Raw genomic sequence first — 22,289 nt, 5'->3', positions numbered from 1 at the left:
GTTGAGGACGATGGCGACGAGTAAGTGGGTAGGCATTGCACAAATGACGTGCCGAACTAGCGCAAGTCGGTGTCCAAGAGATAACATGGAAGCCCGCCAAGTGGATAGCTTCTTCTCGAGCTTGTCAACAAGCAGGAGAAGGTCGATGTCGGATGGCTTCCTGATGGAAAGAGGAAGATCCAGGTACTCCATGGGTAAGTGGGCGATGGGGCACGCAATGGAGGCGGTGAAGGTGATCACCTGGTCATCATAGCACTGGATAGGTGTCGCAGAGCACTTGTTGTAGCTGGTGCACATCCCGCTGACATTGCCAATGAGGGTAAGCAACTCTTTGATCACCGAAGATCTATGCTCGTCAGGTGGCAGAAAATGATGATGTCATGGGCGCATAACGAAACACTACAGGTCGTGTGTTGCGTCTGCAGGAGGCTCACTCGACTCGCAACTTGGATGAGAGAGTTTAGGACGTCGATGACCAAAACGAAGAGAAGGGGGGGTCTCCTTGGCAAAGGCCCCTTGCGTGGAAGATGGGTGGGCCGGGGATGCCGTTAACAAGGACACGTGTGGAGGCGGATGCAGGGGTGATAGAAATCCACTCCTGCCAACGTGCGCCAGAACCAAAGTGAGTGAGGGTTTCAAGGAGGAAAGGCCACAACACCAAGTCAAAAGCATGGGCGATGTCGAGCTTGAGAAGCATCCGGGGTGTCTTGAGGTTACAAATTTTACTTTAGAACATGATAAATCTTCCACAATAGCGCGGCAATTTTACTGGTTTTTACATGACAATTCGAAAACTTTTGCTGTGAGTGATTATTTTGAGCGAACAAAAATGTTCGTTCATTCCTCGTTCATTCATTCCTCCCTGCCTGGGGATCGAATCATTCGCTTGGAGGGACCTTCCCATATGATGTTGCGCGTATATTGTGCTCCTACAGAAAATCATTAGTCTTCAAAAAGTCGGTTGTACAAAATAAAAAACGGAAAGCAACAAATAATAGATGGGAAGAAAGGCTTCACCAAACATGCGACACCAACTTCCTTTTAATAATAGAGATTAATAGTAGAGACGAGATGCGACTGTTAAGGCCCCGTTCGTAATCTCTCTGCTCCTCCACTCCGCGGAGTTGGTGGAGCTCGGTCTTTGCAGCTCCATTAAAGTGAGGTCCGCTCCGGGAGCAGAGTTAAGAGAGCGGAGAGGAACCGAACGCTTCCTAAGTCTCGAGCTGTCCGGCATGGACCCTCCGTGTCTGTCCGAGTCGAGCAAAACTAAGAGGAAGCGTGAACCAGGGGATTTCAAAAACGAGCTTCACCAACATTTCGCCGTGGACACCAAACAAGTAAAGATGGAGAAAAGGAGAGCGGTTTAAGTCCTCTTCCTCCTCTACAATTACATTGTCACTTCAGAGAGAAACCACAGCGATGGGATGCGTGTCCCCTACAAAATTGCAGCGTAACTATTCCAGCAGAGATCTCGACTCAGACTCCATTGCCTTCTCACTGAGCGATCTCTCCCTAGCTTCGTCAGCCTGCATAATACAAAAAATGCAACGGACCGTGAGATTGTGTATCGGACCGTTCGTTTTCACGTATGATTTTTATATATAGGTGTAAGTGGGTTCAGAGGAACAAACCATCTTCCGCCAGTTGGTGAAAAACGTGATGGCGGAGAGGAGCGTGGTCTGCGAGATGGATCCGCAGACGACGCCCATCCAAAGCCCCTTTGCCCCCATCTTGAGCACAAAACCGAGAATCAACGCCATGGGGATCCCGAGCAGGTAGAAGGAGCCGAGGTTGACGTACGCGCCCACGTGCTGCCATCCGCATCCTCGAGCCACGCCTGCAGAAGAACGTACAGATGTTAGTAACAATATAAGAGTAGTAAATTTCAAAAACAATATAAGAGTAGTACATTTTGTTGGAAACGATGGACAACTTGAAAGGTTATGCAGAAGAGATGAATGTGACCTGAGAGAACCCCTTGCAGGCCATCGGTGACCACGGTGATGCAGACAAGGGGAACCATGGCGGCAACGGCGGATGCGACCTCCTCCTCGCTGCTGTAAGCGCGGCCCAGGAGGCGCCGTGACAGCAAGAGAGCTCCACTGACGATCACCGCCTCTGTCACCGCGACTGACATCACGACACGGACCGCCGATCGAGCTCCTTCGGGGTTCCCAGCACCCAATTCGTTTGCTACTCGCGTGCTGTTCATTAAAAAAAAAGTTACAGAGTTAATTACCGGACTGAAATTATTTCCATGTGGTGAAAAAACATCGGCCATGTATTTAACTGCCTTGAGAGATCGTACCTTCCAGCAGCTCCAAGTCCATAAGGTATAGTAAAGAGCAATGTGATGCTCGTAAGGCTTTGAAAATAATGACAGTAAAAAAATGTAAGTTCAGCGTCATTGTGTAAGAAGATTTAACCCACGTAAAACTGAGATCATTTGGTAGTGGTACCATATTGAGAGCACCGAGGTTTGAAGCTCCGGGTTGGGCAGAAGCCCCGACATGAGAATAAGGAGCTCAAATGACCACCACTCAAGACTGAAAACAAATGTAAACATTACATGATTAGCCACATAAAATAAAACTGAAAAATGCAAAGTTAATTTTCATTTCCAATTACTAGGTTCAAGTGGTTACCATATCATGAGGGCAGAGGGCAGAGCCAGGCGCAGGAACACCCCCACCCCCCTGCAGGCCTTGATGGTCGGCGGCGTGCGCGTCTCCTTGCAGGAGCTCGACATCACAATGTAGGCGACGAGCATGGCCACATTGAGCCAGTATGACACGCTGATGGCCAGGGCGGCGCCGGTGTACCCCATCCCGGTCCTGAACACCATGACCCAGCAGAGCGGGACGTGGAGCGCCAGCGTCGCCACGGACGACAGGAGCAGCGGCGTGGTGAGGCTCTGCGACTGCAGGAACTTGGTGATGGGCTGGATCACCGCGTTGGCGAAGAGCCCTGGGATGAGCCACACGATGTACCGCCCGGCCCCGTGCGCGATCAGGGGGTCCTGCCCGATCAGCGCCAGGATCTTGCCCATGAACGCCCACAGGAGCGAGAGCGGGACGCACACCACCAGGAGGGTGACGATGGCTCGGTACGTGTGGAGCCCCAGAGTGTGGTACTGCCTCGCGCCGTAGGCCTGGCCGCACAGCGTCTCCAGCGCGCTCGCCATGCCGATCTGTTTCACGAATTTGTTCAGTGACATACCAACTTGATGCTGATCACTGAAAAGCGACCGTGGAGGAAATTATGCTGACAAAATGGTGCAAAATCCATTATTGCAGAAAGAAAAAGATATAGTTTGAACGGTTCTTCAGAATTGACTACAGTACTATACTTTGATGGCTGCGGAATACTTTTCCTGCGGCGTCACACTGTCGTTATCGGACTAGTTGATACTACAAGGAAATAATACCACTTTCGACCAATCAGGAATCTGATGGCATGGCGCCCACAAGTTCAGTCTCTCGCTAGTCTCAATAATTCCCAGTTAGAAAAACACAAAGTCACATGCTCATCCAACTGCAGTGGTAATATACTACTCTAAAGTCCTAGCCCAATGGGAATAAAGAACACGTGAGCTAGTCTCGTTTTCCCTTGTCTGTATTTCAACAAAGATGGAAAAAATCCTGGGAGCAATCTCGATGAGCCAAGAACACACCATGACAGTCGGCAAATCGCAATGGACGAGCAGAGCAGAGGAACGCGCGGCGTGCAACAGGGGGGAAATCAAGCTGGATGCCTGGCTATCACCAGGCGAATGGAAACTGAAGGGGGGTAAACGAGAGGCCGTAAACGGAATGGAATATGCGGAAGGAGGAAAGGGGGGAGGGGAGGGGAGGGTGGAGATAAGTGGTGTGCGTACGAGGAGGCTGAAGCCGGAGACGGAGGCGAGGGAGGTGGCGATGGCGGCGGAGGAGAGCGGGAGGACGCCGGGGAGGTGGCCGACCATCATGTTGGAGGACACCTGCACCGCGTACTGCGACAGGCTCACCGCCACCATCGGCAGCGCCAGGTACGCCAGCTTCCCGGCCTCGCTCCGCCAGCGCCCCGCCCCCTCCTCGGCGGCGTCCCCCTGGTCCTTCCGCGGCAGCAGAGGCGCCTCCGCCATCGCGCGCGGGGTGCGCTCGAGGTGGATGATCGAACGAGCTCGGGAGGCGGTCGGAGCGCTGTGTGCCCGTGCGGTCGCGGCCTGGTCCTCCTGCTGAGTTATTACTGGACCGCGCGCGCTGCGTGGGTATTAGTAATGTGTTTGCTCTGGACCGCTGCCTCCGCACGGCGCCGAGTCGTGGCCGCCGTCGTGGTCGTGACGGCACATCACTACATCAGGTTAAAAATCATGGCGCTCTGAGCATATATAACGTGGATCCTGTGCATGCCGGTCCAGGTCCAAGGTCTGTGCTGGAAAAAATTTGGAAACTGTGGAAGGGCTCCGCGTGGCATTCAGCACTGCGGTGTACGTAAGGATGTCGACGATAGAACGAGTCTTCTACCCATCGCTATGCTATCTTTTGTGATGCCCACTCCAACCCCCACGAACAAGGCCTTAAGTTCCTTTCCTCTTTTCTCTGAAGCCAAGGCTCATACTACTAATTTGGTCCACTTACGAGCCTAGCTGACCGAGTGAATTTATTCATACACTATGCTACCTAATTTTAAGGCCTTATATTCAATTGAGGTCTCCAAGCTCAAACTGGGTCACCCGATTCTTAAAAAGCTCTCTTATTCAATTCTTTTAATTATCCATCATACTTTCTAATTTTGAAGCTTTCTTGATTAATTCAATTTTGAATTTGGTTCATGATTTTAACCTGGTCAACGATTTATTAAATTAATCGGCAGCAACCAATCTATGAACACATATCAATGCCGCACACCCCTTCACCACTCAGGAAAAAAGTGCCACATGTGATGTTGTAGCATCAAAATAGTACATGCGGGCACCAACCCAAAAAAAATTCTCACTTAAGTATAAGTTAGTTAGCGGATAACACAGAACCACACTACAAAAGGCCCACCAAAACACGGTATTATAAATAAAAAGAAGCATGCCCCACCATCTCCCCCACTTGCCAAATCAAATACTCCATCAGTTTCAAAATATAAGGTGTATTAGTTTTTTGAAAGTCAAATTTCATTAACTTTGACCAAGTTCAGAGCCAAAAATACCGACATTCATAATACAAAATAAATAGGACATGAAAATTCATTTCATGATGAATCTAATGATATCGATTTGATATTATGGATATTGATATATTTCTCCACTAACTTGGTCAGACTTAAAGAGATTTGACTTTTCTAATAACTAATACACCTTATATTGAGTAAAAAATATGTGTGTATTACTTTTTTGAAAAGTCACTTTTTTTATTTTGGCCAAGTTCAAAGCCAAAAATATTGATATCCACAATACTAAATAAATAAAATATGAAATTCATTTCATGATGAATGTAATGATACCGATTTTATATTACGAATGTTGATATATTTCTCTACAAATTTGGTCAATCTTAATGAGGTTTGACTCCTCAAAGAACTAATACACCTCATATTCTGAAATAGAGGGTGTGAAATTTTTATGAAAACACAACAATACCAAGGACGCAAGAAAGCGCGCCCAACCCTTGTAGAATTTGTATGATTAGAGAACTCGAAAAGCCATTGGTATTGCAAGCCCTCTTTTGGGAGTTGGAGGGAGTGCACAAGAAGAACCATATAAAATATTTGGCAAGATGAGTCTAATGCATACATACTAGTGGCTGGGGCGTCATCGTGTGGCGCCGCTTGAGGAATGGTTATGTGTTGCGATCTTTTCTCGGGACATTAGGCTACTTTCTTTTGTCCTCGGTCTCAGTCCAGGGCAATTTGAGTTAGCAATGGTAGATAAAATACATTAACCAAGAACAAAATAAGGTCATATGTGTAGACATACAGATACTATGTTACAGAAGTTCAGAACCATGCTTGATCAACCATATCCACGAACTGAATTCAGTTACATGCTAATGCAGTTAAAAATCTCATGAGAGATTCATCTGGCCTCTTTTCACTTCCAACAACAATCACAAGTGTACTATGTAATAAGATTCACCATTGTATTATTCATCTAGTATTCGTCATACACTCATATCCCCCAAAAAGGAATACAATTCTTTTTGATCTCCTGCTACAACAACCTTCGATCAAGCCTGTAAATATCCCCATATCTAATGAAGAGATCATCAGTGCCACACTTTAGTTCAACTACCTGTTTGTAAGGTATACAAATATAATCAAGTCCAACAATCAAAATGTAGATTACAAAAACAATGGTATAAAATGATAAACACATATAGAATAAAATGTACTGTCAATGTAAGCTTAAATTACAAAGAAAACAATGTCGTATGAGAGAAAAGTGTTTAGCATAGTGACAACAGAATTAGCTCACCCCTTCATACTGATGTATACCAGAGATGGTCAGTGCCGTAAGCTAATCTTCTTTATAGTTCTTTTCTTGTGGATTTTTTGGTGTCCTTTTACAACCCGAATCAGTTAATATGGGATGGACACATGGGATTACTGGGATATGGCGGAGTACGAGTGTAGCGACCCGACCTCAAACGGTCAAGTCTCTGTGCTTCAGTGTCATCCCTGGATCGGTAATGCTGACACACATAGTACTCGAAGGATTTATAACAGAGTAGCAATCACACACTTATTACATCGGATGTCTCAAAAGAGATCTTATTACAATAAATATGGCTTAAGGCCATCTAGTACGATAACAGCGGAAGGCTTGGAAGATAAAGTGAGTCCATCAAGTCCAACGGCATACCTGAGCTGCACGACAACGACCTAACGAACCTTACTCCTCGTCTGAAAAGTCTGCAACATAATACGTTGCAGCCCGAAAACGGGTCAGCACATGAAATATGCCGGCAAAGTAACACAGTAGAGAAAGAACATAATAATGCTATCACTACATGCATATTTGGCTGGTGGAAAGCTCTATGGTTACAGTTTTGCGAAAAGCAATTTTTCCCTACAACAAAGGAATAGATTTTAAATTTACTATCATGGTAGTTGAAACATCATTGAGAAGGTTCCTCCAACTCAATCCCAATTAAAGTGATTAACAACCCAACAATATTAATTAAGAGTGATGAGATACTTAAGATACTCCAAGTACTAGATACTCAAGATTGTCCATAACCGGGGACACGGCTAACCATGATTAGTTTGTACACTCTGCAGAGGTTTGCGCACTTTTCCCCACAAGACTCGATCGCCTTCGTTGGATTTCTCGCACTAAATGGTGTTTGAGAAACGGATGACCGAGACACAGTCTTTCAGAAACATTAACTCTCTACTCCGGACAGACCATACCAAACCTACATCCCTCTACCTGCTGATCTGCATCTTCAAGAGCTTCACGTAACTTACTCAACTATGCTAGAGCCCATAATAGCTTATGGCTGCACACGGAAGTTTCTAGCATGAATAATCTCAGTTCCCTTTGAGTCTGTATGGCGGTCCATAGGAAAATCACATGGGTACTCCGGGATTTCCAAAAATACACGCAACACTGGGTACTCCAGGTGCCTCAATCCACCCAAATGTGTATTTAAGTTGCCACCTTAAGTTAAACCATTAATTATCAATCTGACATCTGTCATGGATTTCACTCACCCAAACCACGTCTACGAGCATAGCATAGAAGTATAAGCAACGCGTAGAAGTAACTCCCAAGGGTTTGAATGTAACAGGGCAATAGGTTCTACCTCATCAACTACTTCCCAACCCACAAGTTAATGACATCCTAATCATGCAATGTTTGAGGATTGGAACTAATGCATAAAAACTGGGTGATAAAGGGATATGATTAAAGTGTTACTTGCCTTGCTGACGATCCACGTAACCTAGAGACTCCAAATAACACGCTTCGCACTCCGGGAATTCTATCGCAAACAAACAATAGCATACATAAGCAACACTCAAAGAAGCACGGGTAAAACTCAAATAATAAGACCTAACCGGAAAGTTCAACCTAAGAACTCCGGTTTGCAAAAAGAATCAAATCAAACGGGGCAACGAATCTCAAACGGCGAAGGAAACAAGATCCGTTTACTAATCTGAACTAAGGTCAAATTTATAGTACCAAAATCTTGTTCAAGTTGGTTAAACAGAAAGAGGGTCTCGAGACGAAGATCTAGGTGCTTCAATCGCCTGATTTCCACTAACGAGCAAAAAGATAAACCGAAACGAAAATCAGATCAGAAATCGCAATCGAGAATAATCGTGGAAAAAAATCCGATAAAAGAAAACTGACGAACAGGCTAACGAATGAGCGTTCTTTATCTATAACTAACGAGCGAGAACCGTTCGTTGAAACGAAGGTACAGATGAACGTTCGCTAAATTGAAAAACTGGAAAAACCGGCGAACCGGTCTAAAAAAATGAACTAGGGTTTTCTAAAAAAAACGAAACGGTTTAAAAAAAACCGGGTGGCGGCGAATCGGCGCGGTACCTCCGGCGAGGCGGCTCCGGTGAGGCGGGGCTCGGGCGACGGGTTTGCGGAGCGGCGGGGTGGCTCGGCGGCGCGGGGCGGCGAAGCGGCGCGGCTGCGAGGCGCGGGCGGCGAGAGGCGGCGGCGCGGCTTGGGGCGGGGCTCGGCGGCGGGGCTGGCGGCTTGCGGTGGTGGTGGCTAGGGGGCGGGGCGATGGCTATATAAAGGGGGTGGGGCGGCGGCTTGCTTGGGCGAGGGGGTGCCCGGGAAGGACTCCGGCCCGGACTCTCCTCGGCGTCCGTGCCGCACACGGCGGCGCGCGCGAGGGAGGCGGCGGCACGGGGTTGGGCCGGCCTAACTCGGCTGGGCTTCAACCCGGTCGGGCGCTGGAAGTTCTTTTTTAAATAATTCCACCGAATAGAAAATAAATCCTAGAAATAAATAAAAATCTAAAAATGCCAAAACAAATTTTCACCGTCCAAATAAAATATTTAGGACGAGATGAACATTTTCTTGGCCCTAAAATGCAATTTTGAAAACGTGCAATTTTTCTAATGCAAATAAAATCTAATAAATGATTTTAATATTTTTCCTCCAATATTTCAGTTATTTTGGAGAAGTCATAATATCTCCTCATATATTTTAATATGAAATACTTTTCGGAGAGAAAATAATTAAAATAAAAAATCCTCGTTTCATTATCGATAAAAAATCAAATATGAAAACCGGGAAATCCCCAACTCTCTCCGAGGGTCCTTGAGTTGTTTAGGATTTCGAGGATTGCGGAACGAAAATGCAATAAAATATGATATGCAAGAATGACCTATGTATAACATTCCAAATTGAAAATTTAGGATGGTACAAACCTACCCCCCTTAAGATGAATCTCGCCCTCAAGATTTGGGTTGGCTAGAAAATAGGTGTGTGTGGTCTTTGAGTAGATCATCCTCTCGTTCCCAGGTGGCTTCATCCTCGGTGCGGTGGATCCACTGAACTTTAAAAACTTGATAACCTTGCTGCGTGTGACTCGCTAGCAAACTCAAGAATCTTAATTGGCTTTTCCTCATAAGTAAAATCACTGTCCAACTGAATCGCCTCCAAGGGTACTGTATCTCTTAACGGTATATCGGCCATCTCAGCATGACACTTCTTCAACTGTGAAACGTGGAACACGTCATGAACTCCTAACAGTCCTTCAGGTAACTCCAACTTGTAGGCAACTTCTCCCATCCGTTCCAAAACACGATACGGTCCTACAAATCTCGGGGCTAACTTCCCTTTAACTCCAAAACGTTTCACTCCTCGCAAGGGGGATACTCGTAGATATGCTCTATCTCCACTTTCGTAGATTACCTCCTTGCGTTTTGAGTCTGCATAACTCTTCTGCCTGGACTGAGCAATCTTCAGTCTATCACGAATCAGCTTAACCTTCTCTTCAGACTCCTTGATCAAGTCTGGTCCAAACAACTGTCGGTCTCCTACTTCATCCCACATTAACGGCGTTCTGCACCTTCGTCCATACAGGGCTTCGAACGGTGCCATCTTCAAACTGTCTTGGTAGCTATTGTTGTATGAGAACTCTGCGTAAGGTAAATTGTCATCCCAACTAGATCCATAATCTAGCGCACAGGCTCTCAACATGTCCTCCAGAATCTGATTGACTCTCTCTGTCTGTCCATCCGTCTGCGGGTGAAATGTTGTACTGAACTCCAGTCTTGTTCCCAAGGTCTAGTGTAACTGATGCCAAAACTTTGAGGTAAACCGTGTTCCTCTATCTAGTACGATGGTCCTCGGAACTCCATGCAGACATATGATCCTAGACATATATATCTTGGCCAACTTCGCACTTGTATAAGTGGTTTTCACTGGGATAAAGTGAGCCACTTTGGTCAAGCGATCAACTACTACCCATATGGAATCATATCCTGATTTGGTCCTGGGCAATCCGGTGATGAAGTCCATGCCAAGTTTATCCCACTTCCATTCGGGTATCGGCATAGGTTGTATCAATCCTGTCGGCTTTTGATGCTCTGCCTTCACTCTCTAACATACATCACAGACGGCTACATACTGTAACGCCCTCGATGCGGCTATATCTCCTACGTGTCGAAGCACGACTTAGAGGCATAACCGCATTGAAAGCAATGTCGCAAGTAAGGCAATCTTCACAACATCCCATGTAAATATATAATAAAAGGGGAAGGTACATAGTTGGCTTACACTCGCCACGTCAAACAAAGTACATAAATAGCATCACATCATCCAATCACTCATGGCCCGACTACGGTGCCAAAATAAAAGATCAACCCAACATGCAACACGGTCCCGATCGCCCCAACTGGGCACCACTACTGATCATCAGGGAAATACACATAGTAACGGCGTGAGTCCTCGTCGAACTCCCACTTGAGCTCAATCGCGTCATCTGGAACGGAGTCATCAGGCCCTGCATCTGGTTTGGAAGTAATCTGTGAGCCACAGGGACTCAGCAGTCTCGCACCCTCGCGATCAAGACTATTTAAGCTTATAGTTAAGGCAAGGTAATATGTGGAGCTGCAGCAAGCGACTAGCATATATGGTGGCTAACCTATTCGCAAAAGAGAGCGAGAAGAGAAGGCAAAGCGCGAACGGATAACTAGAGAACAACCTGCGGCAAGCATTACTCCAACACCGTGTTCACTTCCCGGACTCCGCCGAGAAGAGACCATCACGGTAACTCACACAGTTGATTCATTTTAATTAAGTTAAGGTTCAAGTTATCTACAACCGGACATTAACAAATTCCCATCTGCCCATAACCACGGGCACGGCTTTCGAAAGTTCAAATCCCTGCAAGGGAGTCCCAACTTAGCCCATGACAAGCTCTCACGGTCAACGAAGGATATACCTTCTCCCGAGACATTCCAATCAGACTCGGTATCCCGGTTCTACATGACACTTCGACATGTTAAAACAAATCCAGCAACAGCGCCCGAATGTGCCGACAAATCCCGATAGGAGCTGCACATATCTCGTTCTCAGGGCACACTTAGATGAGCCAGACGTCGGGTAGGCCAGCCCAGAGTTGCCCCTGGTAGCCCCGGACATCGCTCGGTTGGACCAACACTCAGAGGAGCACTGGCCCGGGGGGGTTTAAAATAAGATGAACCCCGGGCTTCGGAAACCCAAGGGAAAAAGAGGCTAGGTGGCAAATGGTAAAACCAAGGTTGGGCATTGTTGGAAGAGTTTTATTCAAGGCGAACTGTCAAGGGGTTCCCATTATTACCCAACCGCGTAAGGAACGCAAAATCCGGGAACATAACACCGATATGACGGAAACTAGGGCGGCAAGAGTTGAGCAAAACACTAGGCGAGAGGCCGAGCCTTCCACCCTCTACCAAGTATATAGATGCATTAGATAACAAGATAATATAATGATATCCCAACAAGAAAAATAATGTTCCAACAAGGAACGGTCTCCAATCTTCACCTGCAACTAGCAACGCTATAAGAGGGGCTGAGCAAAGCGGTAACATAGCCAATCAACGGTTTGCTAGGGCATGGTGGGTTAGAGGTTTGACATGGAAATTTGGGAGGCATGATAAGAAAGTGGTAGGCATCGTAGCATAGGCATAGCAAAAGAGCGAGAATCTAGCAAAGCAAAGATAGAAGTGATTTCGAGGGTATGATCATCTTGCCTGCAAAGTTGTCAGAGTTGACTGGATCCTCGAAAGCAAACTCAACGGGATCCTCGTTAGCGAACTCGTCTCCTGGCTCTACCCAAACAAGACAAACAAGCAAAAAGGACACAATCAACCACGTGCAAAGCTCAAACAACATGATGCAAACATGATATGCTATGCGGGATGCGATATGTGATGCATATGCAAGATTTGGCAAGGAATGAATGAACCTGGCCTCAACTTGGGAATCCAAGTGTGCCACTGGAAAGGTGAGGTGATATTGGTTGAAATCGATATAAAGAACACCGGAATCAGAGACACGGTTTGGAAATGGCAAGCTATTCAAATATGACAACGGTCTGCGATAAACAGCAAGTAGCCATCTAAATGCAATAGGTTAAATATGCTACAGCACTCAAACATGGCAACAAAATACATGTCAGGGATCCATTCATGATGCTTAACAAAAGATGAACACTGAGCTACGGCCAATTCATCCATTAACAGGTTCAAACAACCATGGCAAAAGTGCAATTGGTAAACAAGTTTCAGACTTAGTGAAATTAACACTTGTCTGGAATTTCAGATCAGGTAGCACACTTTGGAGCATGAAAACTATATGCTATAGGAGCTTAACATGGCAAAGAAAGGCATGCCATGGAGCTACTCAAAGAGCTTAATAAAAGTCCCTTAGTGACCTTGAGCCAAAAGGGATCATAAAATACAATTGCAAGCATGTGAACATGGCAAAAACATAATCAGATCACAGACTTAGTGAAAAACTGGAGCATGCAAATCAGATATCAAGTAGGCATGTTTACGAGCTCGATGCACTCACTACAGAGGAAGGCATGACAATCTAAGCATACACCCATCAAGAATACACATTATAAAAGCTAGACATGGCAAGAACAATAACATAGCATGCACGGATCAACTACAACATCCTCGGCAAAATCGCTAACAAGTAGACAATCTGCCCAGATTCACGAAATAGCAAAAGTAGAGCTTGATTGACTCAAGCTAGGATGCTCCATAATTGCAAAAAAGGATATGTATGGATAGAGCACTACAAGATTAACAAATCATCCTTACTGATCATCCTCAAAAGAGTCATGGATCACTAGGAAACAACATGAACATATGTCATATTGATAACAACAAACCAAGGACTTAGTGGAATTGCTAAGTCCCTGAAATCAGCATTAACGAATGCACCACTTTGCAAGCTTGTGCTAGTCACCACACACATCACAAAAATACATGGATGGCACCTCTGGAAAGATGGCAAAGCATGTAACAAAACACATGTAGAGCTCAGTGGCATATCATGCACACAATAATCATGGCAAAAATGACAAATAGCTATTTGGAGCAGCAGATCTGACAATTATCTCAAATAGCACTCTTCCAACAGCATTTTGGGCATCAAGATGAGCTCAAATGAAAATGATGCAATGAGATGAAATGATGAGCTCTCTGAGGCGAACATTTTGATATGCTACACGCCCAAAACGGATCTACGGATGCAAAGTTACGGCACGATGAACATGGCAATATAATTAGGGTTAGGGACGAAAAAGTCAACCGAGGAGAGATTCTCAGATCTGGATCCAGATCTCGCCGGAGTTACTGTAGCGGCACGGTTCCTGAGGATCGTCGGCCGGAGTTCGAGCTCGAGGACGGGACGCCGGTGGCCGGGCTTCTCACCGGGGAGGGCGCCGGCGTTGGTGGTGGCCGTCGCGGGCGGTGGACGGTGCTGCGGGGCGGCATTGCGGGGCGCCGGTCGGCGACGAGGGGCGCCAGCGTCGGGGAAGAGGGGAGAGGCGGCGCGGGCGCTGTAGGAGGCGGCGCGCGGGACAACCGGGCCGGGAGGGCCGGATGTGGGCTGCGGCGGGCCGCGGCGGCGAAGTGGGCGCGGCGCCACATGGCGCTTCCGGATTGGCGGTGACGGGTCGGGCGGACGTGTCCGGCGGCTGGCGGACGTGTCCGGCCGCGCGGAGAGGAGCGGGACTAGGGTTTCGGGGAAGAAGATCCGGGATTTTCGGGGAGAGGCCTATATATAGGCATAGAGGGAGCTAGGAGAGTCCAAATGAGGTGTGGTTTTCAGCCACGTGATCGTGATAGAACGCTCTAGATGATGGAGAGGGTTTTGGTGGGTTTTGGGCCAAATTGGAGGGGTGTTGGGCTACAACACACACGAGGCCTTCTCGGTCCCTCGGTTAACCTTTGGAGCATCAAACGAAGTCCAAATGGTACGAAACTTGACAGGCGGTCTACCGGTAGTAAACCAAGGACGCTTGGCAAGTCTTGGTCCAATCTGGAAATGTTTAACCTCCACACACGAAAGAAAGGTATAAATGACCACCGGAGGAGAACGGAGCGCCAGAATGCAAAACGGACAATGGGGAAAATGCTCGGATGCATGAGACGAACACGTATGCACATGATGACATGATATGAGATGCATGACAACAACAACAACACACGGAGACAAACACCCGAACCCGAGAAAATAAAATAACTTAACGCCGGAAACGGCAAGAGTTGGATTACATATTAGGTAAATCATATCCGGGGTGTTACAACACTCCACCACTACGAAAGGATCTCGTTCCGAGATCTAGGACTGGAAGAACGCCGGGTACTCAGAACGGAGGTGATCCTCGCGTTCCCAGGTGGCTTCACGGTCGGAATGGTGTGAGCACTTGACTTTGAGGAATTTGATTGACTTATTTCGAGTCTTGCGTTCAGTCTCTTCAAGAATAGCCACGGGGTGATCACGATAAGAGAGATCTTCTTGGAGATCAATGTATTCGAAGTTGACGGTGCGTTCAGGAGTCTTGAAGCACTTGCGGAGCTGAGAGACATGGAACATGTCATGCACATTTGCAAAGTTTGAAGGAAGCTCGAGTTGATAGGCGAGATCGCCTCTCTTGCTGACGATCTTGAAAGGTCCCACGTATCTAGGGGCAAGCTTCCCTTTGATACCGAAGCGACGAGTACCTTTCATTGGAGAGACGCGGAGGTAAACATGATCTTCGATCTCGAAGGCCAAATCACGGTGCTTACTATCATAGTAGCTCTTCTGGCGCGATTGCGCTGCTTTGAGGTTATCTCAAATGACTTTGCACATTTCCTCTGCCTCTGTGATTAAGTCATTTCCCAGAAGTTGACGTTCACCGGTTTCAGACCAGTTGAGAGGGGTACGACACTTCCTGCCATACAGAATTTCGAATGGGGCCTTACCCGAAATTGCTTGAAAACTGTTGTTGTAGGAGAATTCAGCATATGGAAGAAAATCCTCCCACTTCATGCCGAAGGATATCATACAAGCCCTGAGCATATCTTCAAGAATCTGGTTGACACGCTCGACTTGACCGCGAGTTTGAGGATGGAAAGCTGTGCTGAAGCGGATGTTGGTGCCCATGGCCTTCTGAAAAGAATCCCAAAACTTGGAGGTAAAGATACTGCCACGGTCTGAAGAGGTCACCTGTGGAATACCATGCAGCGAGACAATCCGAGAGGTATAGAGCTCCGCCAATTGAGCTGCAGTGATAGACTCTTTGATAGGCAGAAAGTGAGCCACTTTAGTAAGTTTGTTGATGACAACGAATATAGCATCATTGCCACGCTTGGACTTTGGAAACCCAGTCACGAGTCCATCTCAATGTGGTCAAACTTCCATTCTGGAATGGCAAGAGGTTGGAGGAGACCAGCTGGCCTTTGGTGTTCTACCTTCACTCTTCTGTAGACATCACACTCATTCACGAACTGAGCAATCTCGCGCTTCATTCGAGTCCACCAATAAGCCTGCTTGAGGTCCTGATACATCTTCGTGCTCCCAGGGTGGATGGAGAGGAGTGAATTGTGAGCCTCATTCATGATCACTTTACGAAGGTCACCTTTGGGCACAACAATACGATCCTCGAAGAAGAGAGTGTCCTTGTCATCAAGGTGGTAGCACTTGTACTTGGGTTGACTCTTGGCAATCCCAATCTTCACCTTTTTCACCATAGCATCAAGAAGCTGGGCTTGGCGAATCTGGTCTTCCAAGGTAGGAGATACTTGAAGGTTGGCGAGGAAACCTTGAGGAACAACTTGAAGATTAAGTTTGCGGAAAGCTTCACAAAGCTCGGGTTGATAAGGCTTGAGAATCAGACTGTTGCAATAAGACTTCCTGCTCAAAGCGTCAGCAATCACATTGGCCTTGCCTGGAGTATACTCGATACTCGAATTATACTCTTGAATCATTTCGACCCATCGAGTCTGCCTGAGGTTGAGATTAGGCTGAGTGAAGATGTACTTGAGACTCTTGTGGTCAGTGAAGATGTCCACTTTTCTTCCCAATAGGAGATGTCTCCAAGTCAAAAGAGCATGCACAACTGCCGCCAACTCGAGGTCATGAGTGGGGTAGTTCTTCTCATTGGGCTTCAACTGGCGAGAGGTGTAAGCCACAACTTTATTCTCTTGCATCAACACTGCACCAAGACCTTGGAGAGAGGCATCGCAGAAGACCTCAAACGGTTTGGATTCATCAGGAGGAGTCAGAACTGGAGCAGTGACCAATTTCTCTTTCGAAGTGTTGAAAGCGATGTCACATTCCGGAGACCAAACGTACTTGACGTGCTTCTGGAGAAGATTTGAGAGAGGCTTCGCTATCTTTGAAAAGTTCTCCACGAACCTTCGGCAGTAGCTTGCGAGACTGAGGAAGCTACGGAGTTGCTTCATGTTCTGAGGTGGTTCCCAATTCACAATTGCAGACACCTTCTCAGGATTCACTGGAATGCCCTTGGCAGAGATGATATGCCCAAGATATAGAACCTCATCGAGCCAAAATTTGCACTTTGAGAACTTGGCGTAGAACTGGTGTTCCCCGAGCTTATCGAGTACCAAACGCAAGTGCTTGGCATGATCTTCCTTGTTCTTCAAAAAAACCAGAATGTCGTCGAGATAGACCAAAACGAAGTCATTTGTGTAGGCATTTAAGATGAAGTTCATCATGCGAGAGAAAGTCGGAGGAGCGTTGACAAGGCCAAAATACATGACAGTGTATTCATATGAACCATAGCTTGTCCTGAAAGCCGTCTTGGGAATATCTTGCTCACAGATTCGAATCTGGTGATAACCCATACGGAGATCAAGCTTGGAGAATACTTGGGCACCTTTGAGTTGTTCGAACAGCTCGTTGATGTTGGGAAGTGGATACTTGTTCTTGATAGTCTTCTTGTTCAATGGACGGTAGTCAACACAAAGTCGGTCTGTTCCACCATTCTTCTTCACAAAGAGTACGCCACAACCCCACGGAGAGGAACTAGGTCGGATGAGACCCATTCGTTCTTGAATATCGAGTTGCTTCTTCAGCTCCTTCAACTCTTCAGGTCCGAGCTTGTAAGGACACTTGCACACTGGTTCCGTGCCAGGCTCAAGATCGATGACGAATTCAACTGGCCGGTGCGGAGGCATTCCTGGAAGCTCTTCTGGAAAGACGTCTTGATATTCGCAAACGACTAGTATTTGCAAGATGGCATCCAGTTCACCCTTCTCATTGAGACAAAACAGATGGATTGTATCATCACGAGCGGCAAAGACAATTACATCCTCAGACGAATGAGTCAATTGAATCCGCCTGGCAAAACAATCAAGATGCGCCTTATGCTTAGAAAGCCAATCCATTCCGAGAATAAGATCAATATCCGAGTTGCCAAGAACCACTGGAGAAGAAAGAAACTTGTAGTCGCCCAACGTGATAGTAACATCCGGGGCCATAGCGCTTGCATTCATGAATTTACCCGGAGAAACAACGGATAACTGGCTAGGCAAATCTTGTAAAGGCAACTCATGCTTAGAAACAAATGGTCTCGAGATGAAACAATGCGATGCACCAGTGTCAAAAAGAACTTTTGCAGGAATATCGTTAACAGGAAGGTTACCCATGATGACATCTGACGAGTCCTCTGCCTGAGCTGCATTCATCAAGTTGACCTTTGCAGACTTGGGGTTATGCTTGACCACAGCTGTACTTGCCGATCTCACAGGAGGAGGAGGAGGGAGACGCCTCTGGTTGAAGCATTTGTTGGCATAGTGACCCTTCTGTTGGCACTTGTTGCACGTGACCTCTGAAAGCGGACGGTGATATGGAGCACTCGATCTTGGAGTTTGAGACGAAGTCTTGTTCTGAAAGCCAGGGTTGGGTGGGTGGGAAGATCCACTGCCACCTTTACTTTTCTGAAACAGCTGACGAAACGGAGGAGGAGGAAGCCAATACTTCTACTGCTTGGCCACTTGAGTAGAGGAAGAAGGAGTAGCATCTCTGACTCGCTTCTTGGAAGCATCACACTTCAGTTGAGCAGCCTCTTGCTTCAATGCCATGTTGTAGAACTCATCGTACCTCAAGGGCTCAAAGAGAACAAGAGCTAGCTGGATTTCTTCTCTGAGACCACCTGTGAACTGGTATATCATGCTCTTCTCGTCAGGGACGTCCTGCTTAGCAAAGCGGGCGAGCTTCTGAAACAACTTGTTGTAGTCATAGACAGACATAGAGCCTTGCTTCAGGTTGCGGAATTCCTCACGCTTGCTTTCAACCACGCTCTGAGGAATATGATGAGCTTTGAAGTCTTGACGGAATTCATCCCAGGTAATCACACGGCCTCCTCTGGAATCTTTGTACTGCTGGAACCATTCTGCAGCTTGGTCTTTGAGTTGGAAGGAAGCGAACTTGACGAAGTCCTCAGGCCTGACGTTACTACACTCGAAATGCTTGCATAAGTCCACAAGCCAATCGTCAGCATTAGTTGCCTCAACACAATTGCTGAAGGTCTTTGGCTGGTTAGCAAGGAACTGGTTGAGTGTAGCAAAGTGATTCTGATTGTTGCCTTGGTTGCCTTGGTTCTCTTGGTTGCACTCTTGAAGAATTTGCATGATCAACTGCGTGTTTGCATTGGTAGCGGCCATCACAGCTTGCCATGCCTCCGGAGGAGGGGGAGGTGGTGGCGGATCCTGATTCTGATTCTGATTTTGATTGATGCTCTTAGCGGGAGCCATCCTGAAGAGGGTGACATCCATTAGCACATTGACAGATAAAATTAAAGCTGAATCAAGCGGGTTGAAATTGCAACATATAGTCTTCACATCCGAACATAAGAACGAATGCATTCCACTTGAAATGGTCACATATCCATAAATTGAGAAGCCACTTAGAATTTAGGTAGAGGAATAAATCAACAAGGTACGGAACAAGAACGAATACTCGGTAAGAAATCCCAATCTCAAACCAAATAACCATGGAAGAAGAGCTAGAGCTACAGGAATTCCCACCTATGAAACTCCCGAACCTTTCCGGTTATGCAATCAGGTGTTGGGGATACAGGGGAAGCATAATATCTCACCCAAATCTAGCAAATCCTACATCCAGCTGTATCCATCCTTCAACACATAACCGAGAAAAACTTCGGAAACCATCTACCTCAACCTTCGAAAAGCATCCGTTATACAAGTTATGGCAATACTCCCGAACTCCCGCCCCAGTACTGGGTGGCGTCGAGGTTATCTCACCAAAAACTTCATAAAAGAGATTTTCGATGTCGGCGAACTAAACTCAGGTATTCCAGAACTGCAACGATAAAATTGTGACGACAACACCTCAGAGCTCAACTCCCCGGGACACTTCCACAACCCCTAAATGACAGGAGGCACCAAGAACAATGTTCTCGTCACAAATCCATCGGAATGATTCCCAGATACCTGTGTGATCCTAATTTTTTTAGTGAAATTTGAGAAGAGAAGAGTCAAAACTCTACGTCAGGATGCCTTACCAGAGCGATGAAGGGACTGGGGAGTAAAAAGAATTCCTAAACTCTCCGATATATAATTCCTAAATGACTCAAAACATTTTTCTAGACTCAACAACGGCTGCTAAAACCGATCAAGCAGTGGGGGCTCCTAAGGTCGGGGAAGGCTCTGATTACCAACTTGTAACGCCCTCGATGCGGCTATATCTCCTACGTGTTGAAGCACGACTTAGAGGCATAACCGCATTGAAAGCAATGTCGCAAGTAAGGCAATCTTCACAACATACCATGTAAATATATAATAAAAGGGGAAGGTATATAGTTGGCTTACACTCGCCACGTCAAACAAAGTACATAAATAGCATTACATCATCCAATCACTCATGGCCCGACTACGGTGCCAAAATAAAAGATCAACCCAACATGCGTGTCGGGTGGTAGGTGCGACATATGCCAACGGGTGGCTTATCATTGTGGGAGCCAGTAAGACATCGTCGTTGCCTGGAAACGGAATAAGGCGAAGACATGCACGCCGGCGGATCTTACCCAGCTTCGGGGCTCTCCGTGGAGATAACACCCCTACTGCTGCTCTGCGGGGTCTCCGCATGTTCACTAGATGAATCAAGTAGCTACACAACGCTCCTTGAGCTGTTTGGGGGAAGGAGGAAGAAAGGCACGGCTAGCCTGCTTCTTCTCCTTGTGTGGTGTCTAGAACTAGCAAGGGGTCCAACCCTTTGCATGGGTGCTCCGGGGGGTTTATATAGGCCTACCCCCCGGGGGTACAATGGTAATCCGGCTGGGCGCGGGGCCCAGCCGTCTGTGACTGCGCTCGCCGGCTTCTGCGCCGGCTGCTGGGGCCCGCCGGCTGGTGGGTCCCGCCGGTTGCCAACTCCTTGGCAACAGGCAGGCCCCACTGCCAAGGGTCTTGTCGATGGCTGGTTACTGTTGCCTCATCCTGATGACGAGGGCTTCGTCGAGGTAAGCGTGGCTACAGTGCTGCCGTCCTGCGGGCGATTACCGTAGCCTTACCGCGTCTTGTCTCCTTAATGGGGCGTCTTCTTCGAGGGGGGAAGCGAGCCGGCTGCGGGGAGCCGGCCCCGTCTCGGGCCGACTGGGGGAGGCAGGCCGCCTTCGGGTGTCTCTCTGCCCGAAGGGGCCCACCGCCCGTGGGCCGTACTGGTAGCCCGTCGTAGATGACATCAGGGTCAATATGGCAACAGTGCCGCGCCGGACGGGTCATGGCCACTCCGTACGGCGCACTGTGCCAGGCGTGCTCCGGGATTCGGGGGTGGCAGGCTTTACTGTAGCCACACCCCATCTCATCGCCGCTAGGTGGATGCAAACTTTGAGGGTACGGTCTCGACCGCTTTATGAGAGCCGGCCTCCTGGAGTCGGCCTTCTCATGGCTGGCTTCTTGGAGTCGGCCTTCTCAGGAGGGCTAAAGTAGGACCGCCTTCCAAAAGCCGGCCTGGGTTGCAGCCAGCTAGGGTAAGGCGGCCCCATGTCTTGGATTCTTGAGAGCCGGGCGGGCTCATAACTTTATCAGAAGGGCCAGGGGAAGCCGGCTAGGCTACCCATGGCTATTTACTCCGACAGTAGTCCCCGAAGCTGATCGAGCTCCGAGGTGAGCAGGGGGACGAGAAGCTTGGTCAGCTTCCCATCCTGAAGAGCCGGCTTAGCGGGTGTACGCCGACTTCAGAGAGCCCCGCGTCTTGTAGGCGAGAGGAGGGGGGGCAACCCGTGTGCCGACTACGGGCCCTCCCGCGGCCACGTGGCGGCGAGATCCTGCGCGCGCACGCGCGCGAAGGGACGCCGCCGCAGGCCCAGGCCCGCTACTCGCGAGCCTTGGTCCGGGCGCGGATCTTCCGTGGCCCACAGGGGCCACTCGCCTTCTCGAGGCAGTTTTGTTTCACCGTTAAGGCTCGATAATCGCGGGACGTGGGGAGTGGGCACGATCGATCCCCACGCTTCCCCATGCCACGCCTCCTCGGCTCCGCCACGTGAGCCTATAAGTAGGGGGAGGAGGGAGAGCGACAGAGGTTCGCACGCTCCCTCCCGCTCCGCCCCTCCTAACCCTCGTCTTCTTCCTCTCGCTGCCGTCGCAGCTTCCTGTCTCAGCACCGTCGCGCCTCTACACCGCCTCGCTCCCATGGCGTTGTCAAGCTCGTGGGACGGCTCCAACGTCCATGAAGACCACGTGGAGTTCCTTCGCCAGACCCGGCGCCTGCCCGGCGCCGACCGCGTACAGGTCTGCCTGGCGCCCGCGAAGGAGATCTCGCCGGCGCCAGAGGAGGGCGAGCGGGTCGTCTTCCGCTTGCACTGCCTGCGCGGCTT

General features: G+C 48.1%; 1 protein-coding gene across 1 annotated transcript; it reads right to left on the bottom strand.

The window, feature by feature from the left end:
- Positions 1 to 1,291: 1,291 nt before the first annotated feature.
- LOC123061855 (protein DETOXIFICATION 12) lies at positions 1,292 to 4,234 on the bottom strand. Its single transcript, XM_044485136.1, has 7 exons — positions 3,878 to 4,234; positions 2,646 to 3,190; positions 2,460 to 2,546; positions 2,309 to 2,365; positions 1,966 to 2,204; positions 1,632 to 1,837; positions 1,292 to 1,526 (listed from the first exon to the last, which is right to left on the bottom strand). Exons 1-7 carry the CDS (start codon positions 4,121 to 4,123, stop codon positions 1,455 to 1,457), a joined length of 1,452 nt encoding a protein of 483 aa, XP_044341071.1. The 5' UTR covers positions 4,124 to 4,234; the 3' UTR covers positions 1,292 to 1,454.
- Between the last annotated feature and the right edge of the window lie 18,055 nt (positions 4,235 to 22,289).

This window comes from Triticum aestivum, chromosome 3A, assembly GCF_018294505.1.
Source record: "Triticum aestivum cultivar Chinese Spring chromosome 3A, IWGSC CS RefSeq v2.1, whole genome shotgun sequence".
In the NCBI taxonomy this organism is placed as follows: Eukaryota; Viridiplantae; Streptophyta; class Magnoliopsida; order Poales; family Poaceae; genus Triticum; species Triticum aestivum.
Note: the sequence above shows the minus strand (reverse complement) of the source record. Positions and strands in the feature narration are given on the sequence as shown.